General features: G+C 37.0%; 1 protein-coding gene across 1 annotated transcript; it reads right to left on the reverse strand.

Moving 5' to 3' along the window:
- Positions 1 to 3079: 3079 nt before the first annotated feature.
- Positions 3080 to 19469, reverse strand: LOC126819705 (TBC1 domain family member 2B-like). The gene is made up of 6 exons (XM_050547907.2): positions 19012 to 19469; positions 11750 to 11891; positions 8321 to 8543; positions 6364 to 6608; positions 5156 to 5283; positions 3080 to 3469 (listed from the first exon to the last, which is right to left on the reverse strand). Exons 1-6 carry the CDS (start codon positions 19467 to 19469, stop codon positions 3334 to 3336), a joined length of 1332 nt encoding a protein of 443 aa, XP_050403864.2. The 3' UTR covers positions 3080 to 3333.
- Positions 19470 to 19484: the final 15 nt, after the last annotated feature.

Consider the following 19484-nt stretch of genomic DNA (forward strand, 5'->3'; position numbering starts at 1 on the left):
TCTAATTCAACAATTAAAATCTAATAAATTATTCTGGCTTATAAATATGTTAAAAGTTAGAAAGCTGTTATATCTTGTTAAAGTCATGGCTGATGTTAGTATAATTATAATAGCAAGCAAGGTTGACCCTATATCTATTAGAAAGAAAGAAAGAATGGGGTTTAACGTCCACTTGACACAAACTATGTCATTTCAGGACTAACACATGGTTCAACTTTATTTCAATAATTCGCTACTGACTATGGGTCTTTAATAGTGAGAGGAAACCCGGAGGGCCGACAGAAAACCCACGAGGTTGAACGGGCGACCCTACTTCTTGTCATTAAACAGTGCATAGTAGAATATTGCAGAAAAACTAACAAGGCTATCAACATTGATACAATGTAAACAATACTGTATGGAGACGAACAAGATTTTCACCGTTTTTAATACCTTAAATCACTGTCCAAAGTTTTAGGGAAGACCCCAGATTAAACAAAGGGCTGTCATGTTGCTGTACTTGGGATAGATTTGATTGAACGGGAAGAATAGACACACTCCCTCAAAAGCTGAAGTATCAGAAGCCAATCCACCAATGGGCAGAGATGGATTTCTCGGGCCATTGCTTCAGGAATATGCAGCTAAGATGAAATTAGTTTTTTCTTTCTAAATCCCTAATATTTATATATAAAAAATTAGGTTGAAAAAAGAAATAAACACATGTTTATGGCTAATGTTTTCAGTTCTCTTCAACCTCTTCAGGCCATATTCATATAATCATATCAATATGTAACAGTCGGATTTACCTACTTCTAGGCCCTAGGCCAAACTTATTAGTGGGCCCCAAAATTTATAGATATGTTGTCAAGTTTCAGTATCTAATATATAACCCACGAGATTGGACAGGCGACCCTACTCCTTGTCACGTACAACCGGGGAATCGAAACCACGCCAGTTGACTCAACGACAGACTTTATGGTACTGCGTGCACGTGCTAACCATTCAGCCACCCAACCCCCTACACTTGAAAGAAGGTTATGCACAATAAATTAGTCTCCAGATACGTGTGGGTCCTAGAGTAATGGCCTGCTATGCCTACTGGTAAATCTGGCCATGTATTGTGATTTATAGTAATTATATTTCAGAATAAAACCTTTATAAATGTGAAATTTATTTATACTGGCATGTCAATCAGTGCAGAATGTGCAGAGAATAACTACTTAAATGACTTTAAAGGCTAAATTCCTTAATGGAAAATATATTCATACTAGGGGGGTGTCATTCAGTGCAGAGAATACCTACTTAAAGACACATTATGGGAGATAAGATAAAGAGTTGACCGTTCTCGCTATAATAGTTACAAAATAGATAATGTAAATAGAATATGCTGGAAATTTCAAACAAATTGATCCACTCTGAACCAAGATATTAGCTTTTGAATTTTAAGTCTATAGCCTCGATCATCATTACTAAAGTGGGTACGATAAAAACAAAGTGTCGATTATTTTACGTTTAACTATTTTTCACAAACTGTATTCCTATACGCTAAATATCGCAGGCTAGCGATCGCATCAAGAGTTGATTATGGTCTTGTCATGTTAATAAATGTCTACTTAATAGTTTATATAACATTTCAGGCCTACAGAAAGATCTGCAATAGGCAGATTTAGCTCTTGCATAATGCATGTTTAAATAAACATAAAAAGGAAAATAATTCTGATCTAAAAAAAAAAGGTCACTATCAGATTGTATAGAGGATTTCCTAAACAGATAAAAATGGGGAAATAACTCTCATCTACAAAAGAACACTGTCATGGTGGATCATGCTCGAATTAAAGAAAGTAAATACTAAAGACAAGCTATGAAGGCATTCTATATAACAAAAAGCTCACCGATATGGTACCCTATAATTTATAAGACAACATATGAATAAAAACGGATTAAACATAATATTTCCTCAACACTGACTCACTGTAAAATACTAAGCTATACATGACAAAAAATAAAAACTGATTAAACTTGATATTTCCTGTACACTGACTCATTGTTATTTAATACTTATGAATTTTAGGGAAAGTTTTATTCAGTGATGCAGGACGGATGGCCTGACAAGGACAGCTGTCTAGTTGTTCAGATGGGATGAAAACCGAGGTCCCGTGTATACATTGGCATGCACGTAAAAGATTCCATGGCAGTTGGAATACGATATAAGAGTAGGCCATAGTGCTGCGGACTGGGCAAAATTTCCCTTGTCAATGGTGTAGGGTCGAGGACTTGGCAAAGGACAATGTCTAGTTGTTCGGATGAGACGAAAAACCGAGGTCCTGTGTACACATTGGCGTGCACGTAAAAGATCCCATGGCAGTTGGAATTCAATACAAGAGTAGGCTGTAGTGCCGCTGTCTGGGCAAAATTTCCCTCGTGACAGACTGTATGGCGTATGCCCATCTTCATTAGCCCAGTCGGAACAGAACAGTAGGACGTTAAACCCCATTTCATTTCATAACCTTAATACTTAACCATGGCACTTATTTTCTCTTATTCTCTAGGAAGGGATTTTAAATCTGAATAAAATGTAATGAAATGGGGTTTAATGTCCTACTGTTCCGCTCCAACTGGGCTAATGAAGACAGGCATGCATTGTACAGTGTGCTATGAGGGAAATTTTGACCAGAGAGCTGCGCTACAACTTACTCTGATTTCGAATCCCAAATATCTATTACATGCTCGCTAACTTGTACGTACACTGTTTTTTCGTCCCATCCGAACGACTAGACACTGTTAGACCCCTGAGAACAGGGAATCGAAACCACGCCAGTTGACTCAATGACAGACCTTATGATACAACGTGCACATGCTAACCATTCGGCCATCCAATCCCCACTTGTCATGTACAAGTGGGGAATCAAAACCCAACCTCCAGGCTAGCAAGCCAAGGTCTTAGCCACCTAGCCATCGTGAAGCCCCCCCCCCCCCCCCCGAGAAAACCCATGAGGTTGGATATGCGACCCTACTCTTTGTCACATACAAACGGGGAATCGAAACCATGTCACTTAACACAATGACAAATCTTATGAAGAAAGAGAGAGAAATGGGGTTCTACCGTCCACTTGACACAAATTAGGTCATTTCAGGACTAACACATGGTTCAATTTTATTTCAATAATTCGCTTGGGCATAGGGGTCTTTAGCAGAGGGGGGAAACCGGAGGACCCGGAGAAAACCCACGAGGTTGGACATGTGACCCTACTCATTGTCCCGTACAACCATGCCAGTTGACTCAATGACAGACCTTACGATACAACGCGCTAACCATTCGGCCATCCAACCCCCCATCATGTAAAAGAAGTCGTCCTACCTTGTTTGTTGTACAGACATTGATTTTTCTTCTTGTACTAAAGACAAACAATGTTCTAATTCAACGATATGTTTATCTCGCTCTTTTAACATGTCTAATAATTCACCTTCCTCTTTACCAACACTTTCACTACTAAAATATACAAATAATTTAATATATAGGTCTAAAATATACAAATAATTTAAAATATTGGTCTAAAATATACAAATAATTTAAACATGCATTATGCAAGAGCAAAATCTGCTTATTACAAGAAATGTTATCTAAATTATCAATTAGACATTAATTAACTTATCCAGACCATAATAAACTCTCGATGTCAAGGCTAGCCTTCGATGTTGGCTGGATCAGATTCCTATATGCCGCTAACGGCCGTTGATAATTAAATCAATAAAAGTGCATAATCGAGACTAAGCTGTTTATAATAATGATTTTAGTAATGATGACCGAGACTATGCCAAAATTTTACCCGCTTCTTTCTCGGCTCATAGTGGATCAATTTGGCTGAAATTTTCAGCAAATTACCTTTACACTATCTAGTTTTTAACTATTATAACAAGAACTGCCCTCTCATTATCCTATCTCCCATAATGTACCTTTAATAGAGGGGCCTAAATAGACAAATAATTTAATATATACAATAATTTAAAGATAAAGTATATAAGATTTTCATAAAGAGCTGGTCGTTCTTGTGATTTAGATAAATAGCTGGTCCTTTCTATAGTAGTTTAAAGATACATTATGTAAGATTTAGATAAAGAGCTGGCCGTTCTTGCTATAACAGTCCAAAAATAGATAACATAAAATGAAAATATTGAACATTTCATTCAAATTACTTTATTCTGAACCAAGTTATCACTGTTTGTAGTTTTGACAAGATGTGTGCATTATGGTAACCAGGGCACTGGTTTATTAGAGACTTAGCCTCGCTTTCCCATTTTTAGATTAAATTTTTAAATGGAGAGAGAAATGGGGTTTAATGTTCACTCGACACAAACAAGGTCATTTCGGGACTAACATATGATTAATTTTATTTCAATAATTCGCTTGTCCGTAGGGGTCTTTAGCAGTGCGGGGAAACCAGAGAACCCGGAGAAAACCCACTCCTTGTCACGTACAACCCGGGAATCAAACCCACGCCAGTTGACTCAATGACAGACCGTATGATACAGCATGCACGTTCTAACCATTCGGCCATCCAACCCTCCATTATTAAATGGTGAACCGTTCTAATCTAGTAAAATCCTTGAGTATCCAATGCCATCAAGAGTTGATTATGGTCTTGTTTTGTTAATTAATGTCTAATGGTTTATATAATATTTCAGGCCTAAAGAAAGACCTGCAATTGGCAGATTTAGCTTTTGCATAATGTATATGTTTAATATAGGGTCTAAAATATATAAATAATTTCAGATAAGCCACATAAAATGGCATATGGTGGGTAAATAAAAAATCATCAGAGCATTTTCAGAGGGTTTTTTAGGTAAATAAGCTACGTTCAGTCGTATGATAATATTCACCAAGTACTAATATTTCTCAGATTATAATTACATTAACTGATTATCATTTAGCAGGTGCTTTGCATTCATTCAAAAATAAATGATGTTCCTTAGAATCATGAAAGAGTAATTTTTGCTGTAGTGTTTATAGTGATATAAAGCCCGACATGTTGTGGTCCCAGTCGAGTTTCGTCAAGTTGGAAACATGAATGATTGATTAAGATAAAAAACGATAGAGAGAGAGAGAGATGGGGTTTAACGTTCACTCGACACAAACTAGGTCATTTCGGGGCTAACATATGGTTTAATTTTATGGTACCTTGTATTTGCTATTGTTGCTTTGGTATCTAATTCTTTTTGTAATAATTTTACAATTTCTCGATGTGCTTTTAATTCTTCTTCTGTGGCTTTTAAATCTTCTTTTAATAAAACATTTTCTTCATAAAGCTGTTTAAACAATAAAACAATAGCAGTGAATCAAACTAATCAAATGAAACACGTTTATATCGGTTGGATTCTGTCCTACTAAATGTGCGTTTGATTTCCAGCAACTTGTGGTCAAGACTTGAAATAAAGCACTCAACACAAACTGGGTACATGTAATTTCGGGACTAACATATGGTTCAATTTTATTTCAATAATTTGCTTGTGCGAAGTGCGAAGGGGTCTTTAGCTGTGGGAGGGAACCGGAGGACCTGGAGAAAACCCATGAGGTTGGACAGACAACCCTACTCCTAGTGACGCACAACCAGGGAATCGAATCAACGGCAGTTGACTCAATGACAGACCTTATGATACAATGCCTACGTACTAACCATTCAGCCATCCCCCCCCCCCCCCACAAAAAAGTAGAATGTTAAACCAAAATACAAAATGATTAAAATACAGATCTATATTTCGTTTTTTTATACTTTCGATGGCCTAGACATGAAGATCTGACCGGTTGTTGCGATAGGTCGCGTCATAGGTCATACGAGTGGTTTTTGACCCTATTAATCAATCAGCGTTGATGTTTTTAGTAGTTTAACCACAGTTCTGTGCATCACTTGCCAAGAGCTTGCCGTAATAGACCGTTTCATTGGCTAAACCCTTACATCATCCAGAACGTGGGATATATAACAACTCTTCCAGATCCTAGTGTAGTAAAGACAAGTAAAGTGAAATTTTATAAAAAACGAAATGAATGTGATCTGTGTTTTAATCAGATTGACCGAAATACAAATTAAGTGTTTACACCGCACACAGACGGTCGTAGCTGGTACTTTAATATTACCATTAGCAGTGGGAGGAAACGGGAGGACCTAGAGAAAACCCACACGGCGGGAGTCTCCAAAAGGCAACCCTACCCCTTGTCACGCACATCCAGGGAATCAAAACCACGCAGTTGACTCAATGACAGACCTTTTGACACACCGAGCACGCATTAACCATTTGTGCAGCCCCCCACCCACCACCACCACCCTCGTATTCGGCTATCCAACCCCCCACAAAAAAGTAGGATTTTAATTAAACCGAAACACAACTTACGTGTTTACACCGCACACAAACGGCCGTAGCCTGTACTTTAATATTACCATCACTCGACGTTCTCTTCCCAATCTTCATCCTCTTTAACGTATTTAAAAAATTCGTTTGACTTTTAGATGAATTGGGTGATTGGATATTTGACGATGTTGTCGTCTGATTTGACGGGAAGACAGGGTCAGGTTCTAATAAGGACCATTCTTCGCTACTCGAACCAGATCGTGGTGATGCGGGTGGAGAATGTCTTTCTGGTAATAAAATAAAATGGTTTATTTAAAAAATAGTAAATAATTTTACAAATTGTCATTGGTTTCGTACAATGTAACCCAGGTATCATTTAATCTTGTGTATCTAGCACTAATTTCTTTAATATTCGTTTAATATCAAATCTTTGTTTAAAAATTTCGTAAAAATCGTTTACAATCACCAAAAATCATCTAATTTGTACTACTGTCCAATTTAAAGCTGACCATTCAATTTTGATAATGAGTATTCAATTTACAAGCATTTAATTTCTCGATCACTGTTAAAAAATAAACAACCCAATTGATTAATGATGTATAATGATTAATTTTTGAACAGTGGTTAGGAAATTAAATACTTGTAAATTGGACACTCATTATCAAAATTAAGCAGTCAGTTTTAAACAAATGAGATGATTTGGGGTGATTTTAAATGATTTTTACAAATTTTTAAACAAAGATTTGATGTTAAAGGAATGTCAAAGAAATTAATGTTAGATACACAAGATTAAATGATACCTGGGTTACATTGTTAGTATTAACTTGATAAAGTTTAGAGGATTCGCATTGATAACGTCATCCAAATAAATTAGTATTGTCTATTACCACTAGGGACCGGGTATCATTCAGATTTGACGGAAAAAGGAAAGAAACTGAGCTTACCATCTAGAATCTAATACTCGTATCCAGTTAATAGATTGCCATTCAGAAAGTGTTAAATGCTGTATCAAGATTCATCTAAAAACGTCCAGTTTGTGTTACGTGTGGTTTAAGAAACACTGTTTAGTTTTGACATTGGTTGTCTAGTTTATGAAACTAAATGGTCATAAACCAGACGACCAATATCAAAACTAAACCAAATGTCATAAACTAGACAAACAATGTCAAAACTAAACAGTGTTTCTTAAACTAGATGGTAGCACAAACTGGGCGTTTTTTTATGAATCTTGATGGCATTTAATACTTTCTGGATGGCAATCTATTGGATACGTGTATTAGATTCTAGACGGTAAGCTTAGTTTCTTTCCTTTTTTGTCAAATCTGAATGACACCCGGTCCTTAGTGTACGCTACTGAAGGAAATGGAAGCTATTTCCTGAAGCCGACAAATGACTTCTGATGACCTAATTCTGGTCTCTCTTATCCCCAAATTAAAAATGTCTGATGAGAAAAAATTTGAAACAGCATCCCTGGTATAAACTAGAAAATCTACCCGAGGTGGTGTCAAATAGCTTTACTAGATAACAACCCCCCACCCCCCTCTATACTGTAGATACAGGTATAAATTGTACCTGAGTTTGAGGGTGCCTGACTTTTTATATCTCCTGATATCAACCCTACCCCGCCCTCCCCCCACCCATACCTGTTTAAATTGTACCCGAGGTTGAAGGTGTCTGAAATTTTATACTATTCAACCCCTACAACCCTTCCCCCGCCCTGCCCCCCCCCCCCCCACACACATATACTGTATAAATTGTACCTGGGGTTGAAGGTGCCTGGGTTTTTATACTAGATATCCCCCCTCCCCTCGTCTAAACTGTAGATACATGTATAAATTGTACCTGGGGTTGAAGGTGCCTGAGTTTTCATACCTGATATCAACCCTCCCCCCTCCACCCACCAATACTGTATAAATTGTACCTGGGGTCGAAGGTGTCTGAGTTTTCATACTACCCAACCCTCGCCCCCCACCCCCATCTATACCTGTATAATTTGTACCTGGGGTTGAAGGTGACTGAGTTTTTATACTAGATATCACGTTTAATATTTCTGTTTTTAAACCAGATGAGAAACTGGTCGGTTTCATCGGTGATGTTATTCTATCTTCTTCCACTTCATCTCCCGGGAATACGAGGTTAGGAATTGTACCATCTGTTGATTTCATTCTGTCGTCTGTTACAGCAGGTTTCGATCTCAATAAACCACCTGCCTGTTGTTGCTTCTATAATTATAATTATAAATCATTTGATGTGACTTTTATAGCCATTTGTATATCATCCATATGATAGCCCAGTGAATACCAATAAAGCTATTACTAAGGCCAAATGAATTTGTATATATATGATATGATAGTCCAGTGAATATCAAAAACGATATTATATGTAGAGAATCAACCCCTATAACCAATAAAGTGAAATGAAATGAAATGAAATGAAATGGGGTTTAACGTCCTACTGTTCTGCTCCGAACTGGGCTAATGAAGACGGGAATATGCCATACAGTGTGCTATGAGGGAAATTTTGCCCGGACTAACCAGTAAAGATAAACAAACTCCTGGGTAGTACTGAAGAAGGACACGTATAGTCCGAAACGTCTACATGGATAAATTTGTTGATTACTACCTAGGAGTTCGTCTAATCTACACTGGTTATAGGGGTTGCTTCTCTACATATTTCATCTGCTTCCTGAACCCCTTGTGTATCGCTGAGATCCCAGTTTAGATGTCCTCAGGCTACTAGTCTCCAGCTACATTAGACCTACTTTACCAGAGTTGTTGTGGTCTTCCACTGCTTAAAAAAGATATTACTTAGACCAAACGAATTTGTATATATGATAGTCCAGTGAATACCAATAGTGCATCCACTAAGAACAGCATACACAGTTAAAACCATAGTTGATCATACAGTTATAACATAACATCTGGGCTGATCATTTATTGATGTACAATGTGATATAATAAGTCTATAAGCATCAACTGATGGTCAATATAATGAAAATCGGTATAGAGCTAAAACGAAACCTGGAAAGTAAAAAAAACTATGATATAATAGCCCACAAGTGATCATCAATAAAGCTAAGGTCAAACAAATTTGACAGCCATACAATATTGATATTTATTAATGAAACTATTACATATACTTAGGCCATACCAATTTGTATATATAATATGAGAGTCCATTGATATATGTGAGAGAGAGAAAGAGATGGGGATGACACAAACAACTATTTACCGGTACGTTACGACACTCCTAGCTGAGACAAAATTAACTTCATGGACAATATGCTTTATCATGTTCGTGATAATAATTAACTAATTCATTCAAGACAGGAGTCTCCATAAATTCTGGAGAAATATTCATAGAGAAAACTCAACTTGATATAGGGGGAATTTAAATACATCTTGAAACAGGTAGAAATTATGACTCGACACAAACTAGGTAATTTCGGGACTAACATATGGTTCAATTTTATTTCAATAATTCGCTTGTGCGTAGAGGTCTTTAGCAGTTGGATGAAACCGGAGGACCCTGAGAAAACCCACGAGGTTGGACAGGCGAACCTACTCCTTGTCAAGTACAACCGGGGAATCGAAACCACACCAGCTGACTCAATGACAGATCTTACATGTAAATGTATGATACAACGCGCACGCACCAACCAACACCATTTCTGGAATAACATATGGTTCAATTTTATTTCAATAATTCGCTTGTGTGTAGAGGTCTTTAGCAGTTGGATGAAACCGGAGGACCCTGAGAAAACCCACGAGGTTGGACAGGCGAACCTACTCCTTGTCACATACAAGCCGGGAATCGAATTGAAACCACACCTCATACATGTAACAGACCTTATGATATATGTATATTGGTGTTTATTAAAGACTGTCAAGTTACAGATAGATAAAGATCTGGTCGTTTTAGTCATAATAATTCAAAAATAGATTATGAAAATATTGAAAATTTCATTCAAATTTCTTTATTCTGACCAAAGTTATCAATGATTGTAGTTTTGACAAGATGTGTGCATTGATTGTTTATTATCGTAGCCACGGTTCTGGTTTTTGAAACTTAGCCTTGCTTCTAAATTTTTAAATGAAATCATTAGATGTCCAACCGTTCTAATCTATTTAAAATCGGAGCCATACGATGATCTAGAGAGTTGATTATGGGCTTGTCATGTTAATAAATGTTTAGTTAATAACTTATATAATTTTTAAGGCCCAGAGAAAGACCTGCAGAAAAACAAAAATAAAAATTCAGATTGATGTGGCCTAACATACTGTTACATTCTCTACAAGAATATATTTAGGCCATATAAAAGAAATATTCTGATTCTATTATAATCCTGTGTCACTTTAAAACAGCCACATAACCTGTTTTTATTTTTTAGTCTCATTAATTACCGCACGTAAATATTTTTGGGGGTTATTTTAAATGATTTTCACAAATTTTAAAACACAGATTTGATATTAAACAAATGTAAAAGAAATTAGTGCTAAAATACACAAGATTACATGATATCCAGGTTACAGTGACAGGACAAGAATTTGAATGAATTCATAGACTCGTTTATCGAATATGCATAGCTAATAAATGTTATTGATACTGAATAATCATACATAGAAAACATATTAACCTGTAGCCCAGTATAGTGACCCTGTGACAAAATAAAAACAAAAATAAAAACCTTTCTTCTGCATCAGATTTTTGGTAAGGATTTACGTGGCCTTATTTATCAAGGATGTACCGGGTGTATATGCTTGATTACTTCATAAACTGACAACATGACATAATGTTATATTGACTGACTTGGCCATTAATATCATTCAGGATATAATGATAAATAATTACATAAGCAATTATATATATAAGTAATTTTGACTAATTAAGGAAATACGTGTACCTTTATAAAATATTAAATATTAAAGCCTCTGAAGATCATTTGAAAATATCTAGTTAAAATATTTAATTAAGAACAAAAAAAACCAAAATCAATCATGGATTCAATCGGATTAAAAAGAATCCCATCAAATACATCAGTGATGATTAATGATCATAGGTGGGTGGGTATGATCGGCAGAGAGAGAGAGAGAGAGAGAGAGAGAGAGAGAGAGCTCTCTATTAACATCCACTCAACACAAACTAGGCCATTTCAGGACTAACACATGGTTCTATTTCTATTTTTTTTCAATAAATCACTTGTGCGTACGGATCTTTAGCAGTGAGAGGAAAACTGGAAGATCCGGAGAAAACCCATAAAGTTGGACAGGCGACCCTACTCCTTGTCACGTACAAGTGGGGAATCGAAACCACGCCACTTGACTAAATGACAAACCTTGTGATCCAAAGCATATGTGTTAACCATTCGGCCACTCAAACCCCATTCCTCAAACAACTTTCAAAGACTTTTTTAACAAAATAAATTTACCTTAATTGTGACTTGCATTCTCTCTGTCGACAATGAAGTACGTTTTTGACTGTATTCCCTGCGTTTTCTCTGTAATTCTTGTAACCAATATATCATTTTAGATCTGTCCTGAGCATCTAAATAGTGTGTTTTACCCTCAGACCTAAACAATAAAACACAAAATAAATATAAATCACAACCACTCTTATATATTTCACATGCAGATGCAACAGGTTTGGTTTAGTTGTTTGATCAAGGTCAATAACTCAAACAGTAAGAATCAGAAATCAATGGACCTGTAGAAAACCCACAAGGTTGAACAGACGCCCCTACTCCTTATAACATAATGAACATAAATATCAAAAAGACATGACAATAGCATTAGCCTCTGAATCATCCACAAGGACAGCAGCAGCAACAACATACACCCACATAACATTGAGTGTGCATGCACATGCATGAGCACATGTCAATGTTCAAAACATTTGATCAACAGAAACAGACAACACAAGGTTTGATGTGACCCAGTCAGAAAGATGCAATTGATATCCAGACAGGTTGATGCAACCTTTTACTACAACTGGTCAGATCTTCATGTAGTGTAGGTCATCAAAAGTATAAAGATAGGTTACCAGGCAACGAAACATACACCCACCAGAGCTAAATCGTCCGGGCAGTCAACAAGAGTTGTCGCATATTTTTACTTTATTCGGTAATGAAACATTTATAATACATTAAAATCTGATTAAGAGTAACAACTCATTAAACATGCATTATGCAAGAGCAAAATCTGCTTATTACAAGTCTTTCTTTAGGCCTGAAATGTTATCTAAATTATCAATTAGACATTAATTAACTTATCCAGACCATAATCAACTCTCGATGTCAAGGCTAGCCTTCGATGTTGGCTGGATTAGATTCCTATATGCCGCTAACGGCCATTGATAATTAAATCAAAAAAAGTGGATAATCGAGACTATGCTGTTTATATTAATGATTTTAGTAATGATGACCGAGACTGCAAAAATTTCACCCGCTTCTTTCTCAGCTCATAGTGGATCAATTTGACTGAAATTTTCAGCAAATTACCTTTACACTATCTAGTTTTTAACTATTATAGCGAGAACTGCCATCTCTTTATCTTATCTCCAATAATGTATCTTTAAGTAATTATCAGAAAACCATTAGAATTTGTTTGGTTTTTATAAAGTTCTGCCCCATGCTAACGTTTAGTATACGAAACTTTTAACATCATGGATTTAGCTGTTCACATCATAAAAATTCACTGAAAATTATACTTGTTCGTCTCAAGACCTTAAACACTGTTATATCAATCTGAAGTCGATCGGATGATAACTTAGCCTCTAGAGCAATTGTGGACGCCGGACCAAAGGACGGACGGACAGACGGACGGGGGCGACGACAATATACGACCACATTTCAATGTGGGCGTATAAAAAGGCAATGACAAGAACATTTCAATATACCGCCCCTTTATTCTGAAATTCACTACCTCAAACTTTAAAACATGCGTCTTCATGTTTTATCTTCAAAAAGGAGTTAGTACAACATGTTAAATCTTTTAAACCGTGTTAATCACTGTTGTCCTCCGAATGTATGTTTATTTGCCATTTTTTTTCCTTCTTGTGTGTTTGATATTTCTCCATTATATACCAAAATACGTTAAATACTCCTCAAAAAAAGTAGGGGATATTCAGAAACAATACAAAACTGCGGAAATGCACTGTTGTTTTTATTAGAGGTAACCAGTGTATGTTAATAACAGGCCAATTGCCTACACATGAACATAAACAGTTCATACGGGCGGCTTATCTGACAGCCCCATTTCACTTGCAAAGAGATACACTGTCAAAAGTGAAAATGAACGTTTTTGATTTTTTGTCTTAATAATGAGTAATTGCTCCACCAATCCTCAGACATTCAGCAATTCGTCGAGCATGCTCCTAGTCAACCGTCCAATCACGATTTGGGGCAATCTGACCCACTCCTCTTGCAGTGCCAGGGCCAATTCTTGCAGTGTTGTCAGTTGACGCTGACGTCGACGAACGCGTCTCCCGATCAAATTAAATGAAATGAAATGGGGTTTAACGTCCTACTCTTTTGCTCCGAACTGGGCTAATGAAGACGGGCGATCAAATTAAACATAACACACTAAAGCAAAGATACGCTAAACAATAAACCTTATGCCACAACTGATAGGAAAACAAACATAGATAGGATAAACCAGCAAGCAGCAGTTTTCATCAACCCTTCCTTGAAGTGTCAAATATGACAATGAACCCATCCCACGTGCATGGCGCTATTGCGTGTTGCATGTGCATCTCAGTGGTTCTGTTGGGGCGATAAGTTCTTCATCTGTGAACATACTCTCAAAGCATGTCAAGTGTCCATGACTATTTATCATATCACAACCTGCATAGGTATTTGCATTTCAATATCCCCTACTTATTTGAAGAGTATATATACACTTTGTAAATATGTGTAAATATTGTTGCTGTGTTGCTAGTTTTATAGGGTAGGAGGAACATGTTGAAAATTATTATTGACATTCCAATTTTTAAAATATTTCAAGTGGGAGGACCCTCCTCCTCTCCCCCCCCCCCCCACTCACTCACTCACTTTCAAACCGATATCCTGTATCTGTCACTGTGTATGTAGCATGAACAATTTGAGTACAGTTTATTATAGACAAACCAGGATATAGGAAATCATATCTTACCAAAACTTAGTTAACTTATTCTATAGTCTATATTTAGATTAGAATTTCATAACAATATCATAAGTTAATTAATGTCTAATTAATAATTTAGATAATATTTCAGGCGTAAAGAAAGACCTGCAATAGACAGATTTACCTCTTGTATAATGTATGTTTAATGTCCACTCAACATAAAGTTTTTTTATTATTTCAACAATTTGCTTGCATGCAGGGAGCACAAATCTTTAGTAGTGGATGGAAAGCGGAGAACCTGGAGAGGATCTTGAAATTTAGACAGGCTGTATTACATGCAGTAGGTGCAAATCGAAGGACTCAAAGAAAACCCACGAGGTTGGACAGGCGACCTTACTCCTTGTCGCGTACAACCGGGGATTCGAAACCACGCCAGTCGACTCAATGACAGACTTTATGATACAGCGCGCGCACACTAACCATTTAGCCATCCAACCCCCCTGTACAGTTACAAACAGTAAGTGTATTTCAATTACACCCCCATCCCTGAACCTCCAAACTTACAATGGAGAAATAAACAAAAGAAGAGAGATTTTAAAAAAAAAACATTTAGATCTAATAATGGACCCAAGTGCTACTCTAAATGGGCGGTTGGATAGCCGAATGGTTAGTGCGTTGTATCATATTCTAAGGGCAGTAGCGGGGGTGGATGGCTGAATGGTTAGAGCGTGCGCGTTGTATCAGAAGGTCTGTCATTGAGTCAACTGGTGTGGTTTTGATTTCCCAGTTGTACGTGACAAGGAGTAAGGTCGCCTGTCCAACCTCGTGGGTTTTCTTTGAGTCCTTCGATTTGCACCTACTGCTAAAGACCCCTACGCGCAAGCGAAATATTGAAATAAAACTGAACAATATGTTAATCCCAAAATGACCTAGTTTGTGTAGAGTGGACGTTAAAGGGAAACCCTATTTCTCTCTCTCTCTCGCTACTCTAAAGACTTAATATTCTTTATTAAAATATAAAGCTATTTCTACCAATACCAGCTATTTTTAACTATAATATTAAAATATTTGTCATGCTTTCTCTACTAGTAATAGATGCTTGTTGAAACAGGACAAGGTTTTATTTTCACAGTAAATATAATTTAAGTAGAAAAATATTTACATAACAGATTACCAACTTGACTCTAATAACCAGACTTCTTTGGTTTGGGTCAAACATAAAATTGTTGATTTCATTAGATTTTGTTTTTGTAGGAAGAAATGAAATGAAATGGGGTTTAACGTCCTACTGTTCTGCTCCTTACCTGGGATAATGAAGACGGGCATACGCCATACAGTGTGCTATGAGGGAAATTTTGCCCGGGCAGCGGCACTATCGCCTACTCTTACCCTTATATCGAATTCCAACTGCCAAGGGATCTTTTACGTGCATTCCAATGTATATACGGGACCTCGGTTTTTCGTATCATCCGAAGGACTAGACAGCTGTCCTTGTCAGGGCCTCCGTCCTGCATCATTGACAAGGGGGGAACCATGCCGGAAAATCTGGATGAACTTTCTCGGCCAATGCAGGGATCAAACTTTTGTTTTTGTAGGAAGAAATGAAATGCAATTGGGTTTAACCTCCTACTGTTCTGCTCCGACTGGGCTAAGAAGACGGGCATACGCCATATACCATACAATGTACAAAGAGAGAAATTTTGTCCGGGCAGCGGCACGACGGCCTACTCTTATATCGAATTCCAACTGTCAAGGGGATCGGGATCTTTTACGTGCACGCCAATGTGTACACGAAACCTAAGTTTTTTGTCCCATCCGAGCAGCTAGACAGCTGTCCTTGTCATGCTTTTGTAGGAAGACAATGTGTCTTCAATAAAAGGGGCCAACAAGAGAAAGTGTCGATATTCTCGTTCATGTAAAAGAACCCTGGGCAGTTGCAATTCCGATGACGAGTACATGTAGGTGGAAAAGCTACTGTTTAGAGCAAGTTATCTTTCATAGCACACTGCATGGTGTGTGTCATTCTTAATTAGCGCAGATGTAGCAAAGAAAACGAACATTAACCCCCATTTCATTTCATCAATTTGATTTAAAGAGGCAGTCACGATGGCTCAGTGGGTAAGACGCTGGCTCACTAGCCTGGAGGGTGGTGTTCGATCCCTGCATTGGCCGAAAAAGTTCATCCAGATTTCCCGGCGTGGTTCCCCCTTGTCAGTGATGCAGGACGAAAAGCCGACAAGGACAGCTGTCTAGTCATTCGGATAGGACGTAAAACCGAGGTCCAATGCACACATTGGCGTGCACGTAAAAGAACCTCTGACAGTTGGAATTTGATATAAGAGTAGGCCGTAGTGCCGCTGTCCGGGCAAAATTTTCCTCACAACACACTGTATGGCGTATGCCCGTCTTCATTAGCCCAGTCGGAGCAGAACAGTAGGATGTTAAATCACATTTCATTTGATTTGATTTGATTTAAAGAGAGTACAGGGCAGAGGATGCTTAACAGTCAACTACCCCCACCCCCCCTCACCAATCCATTCACTTAAAGATACATTACATGTATGTAAGATTTACATAAAGAGCTAGCCATTCTTGCTATAATAGTTCGAAAATAGAAAATGTAAAATAAATAATTTGAAAATTTCATTCAAATAACTCTATTGCCAGCGAAGATATTACCCTTGGAAGGTTTGATAAACGTGTGCAATAATTTCAACCACCGTACTGGTTGTTCGAAGCTAAGTCTCCCTCCTCCAGTTTAAGCTTAAATTAAAATATCGGAGAAATCTGATGCCATCGAGAGTTGATTATGGCCTGGATAAGTTAATTAATGTCTTATTAATAATTTAGAAAACATTTCAGGCCTAAAGAAAGACCTGAAATAGGCAGATTTAGTTCTTGCATAATGTATGTTTAATTTTTACTGTTTATTGCTTGTAATGTACACATGTCCATGCAATGTGTCATTTCCACAGGTTTGTCATTGGAGTTTCGGTTTCTTTCATCTGATATTTTATTTTTGCGCTGTGGTTAGTTTAGTTTCAAGAACAGAGCCAACAAAACAATTCTTCTCTTCATATAATATATTGTATTGATCACCGCCATTATTTTCGTTGCGACACTCCTAGCTGAGACAAAATTAACTTCATGGACAATATGCTTTATCATGTTTGTGATAATAATTAACTAATTCATTCAAGACAGGAGTGTCCATAAATTCTGGAGAAATATTCATAGAGAAAACTCAACTTGATTTAGGGGGAATTTAAATACATCTTGAGAGAAAGAGAGAGAGAGAGAGTTAAATGTCTACTCAACACAAACTAGGCCATTTCGGACTAACACATGGTTCAATTTTATTTCAATAATTTGCTATTATCATTCTAAACTAATGTTTAGTATGTATAGAAAGTGGTTAGAAATTATACAGTTGTCAATAATTAGCAGGTGTAAAAGATGTCAAAAGTGTGACTAATTATAATACCCATCACTAATGGGGGCGAATATTAACCTGAACGTTTGCCATTTTAAAATAAATATAATTTGGACACAGATCCACCATCTATTTATATTAATATTGTGAATTCAATTCATGTTTGAAATCATAACGCCGGCATGAACTGTGTTCAAAATGTCATTAATTAGTTGGTTAATAAATTATATTAAGAGGGATTAAGAGCTCATTAACGCTGAACACTAGTGAACAGTTCTTGAGTGACTACTTTTAAGATCAATCAAAGGATTAACAGTCTGCCGGCTAAGTGGGAACACACCTAAAATTTGTAGTCGAAATGGGGTGTAGTCGAAATGGGGTGTAGTCGAAATGGGACGTAGTCAAAATGGGAGTGAACCATAGCAAGGGTTAGAATGGCTAGCTCTTTATCTAAATCTTACATAATGTATCTTTATAAAATGGTATTATAAAATTACATGATAACTTTATTAATCATTTATTGTCAAAAAGGCACAGCGAGAAAGTTCATAGGGATTTTACGACATGGTTTCCCCTTGTCAGTGGTGCTGGATGGAGGACCTGACAAGGACAGCTGTCTAGTTGTTTAGATGGGATAAAAAATGAGGTATCGTGTATACGCATGCACGTAAAAAATCCCTTGGCAGTTGGAATTCAATATAGGAGTGGCCATTGTGCCGCTACCGAGGCAAAATTTCTCTCATAGCACACTCTATGACGTATGCTGTCTCCATTAGCCCAGTTGAAGCAGAACAGTAGGACATTAAACCCCATTTCAATTAATTTCTTTTTACTATAGAAGTACCAAATGATTAAACCATTCACTACATCTTTTGTACTTGTAGTATGAAATGCCTCACATGTATTAATATAACAACCTTATATGGTAACATTAAGTGTTTCAAAGCACTGGGTGACTAATAAAGGCTTACATGTAATCATGCCTGCAATGATATGAAGTTCATGTAGTGTAATTCTATAGCAGGTTTAAAGTGTTTCAGATGCATAGACATAATAATTATAAGATCCCAATGAATAGTCTAGATAAATGATACCCATGGTTAGAATGGTGAAGCAAATGTACAAAAAAAATTAAATAAGAAAAGAAAATCTCCATACCGAATTTCAAGAACACCATCCTGAAGTTTTTCTTTATTCACGTTATAAGAGAAAGAAGCCTTTGATATGTCAATCTCTCCCTGAGGAAGCAAGTCATTTCGATTTCTATAATAATACAATTTACAAGTGTCATCTCCAAACACGAACCAATATAACCTATTAGTTTTAACGAAACCGACAGTTCCTTGCTTGGACAACCACCCACACAGTCTCAAAGTTTCTCCCTGACCCTGTTGCCCCGATCTGTCAGAGTCCGAGTCTGAGAACTTGTTCGTTGAAGCACTGGCTGAAGCCTGTTGAGTGTCACATGTTAATTCATTACTGACGTTCGTTGTTGATGTCGACATTTTGTCTGTGCCGGTTTTAACTGACGTTTCATTCATCTCGTTTTCTTTAGTATCGGCTTCTGCACTATCCCAATCGCAGTAAAATACGGAAACACCCCTTGAACTTTCCATCTCGAGTACTTGTTT

The sequence above is a fragment of the Patella vulgata genome, chromosome 4 (assembly GCF_932274485.2).
Source record: "Patella vulgata chromosome 4, xgPatVulg1.2, whole genome shotgun sequence".
Classification (NCBI taxonomy): Eukaryota; Metazoa; Mollusca; class Gastropoda; family Patellidae; genus Patella; species Patella vulgata.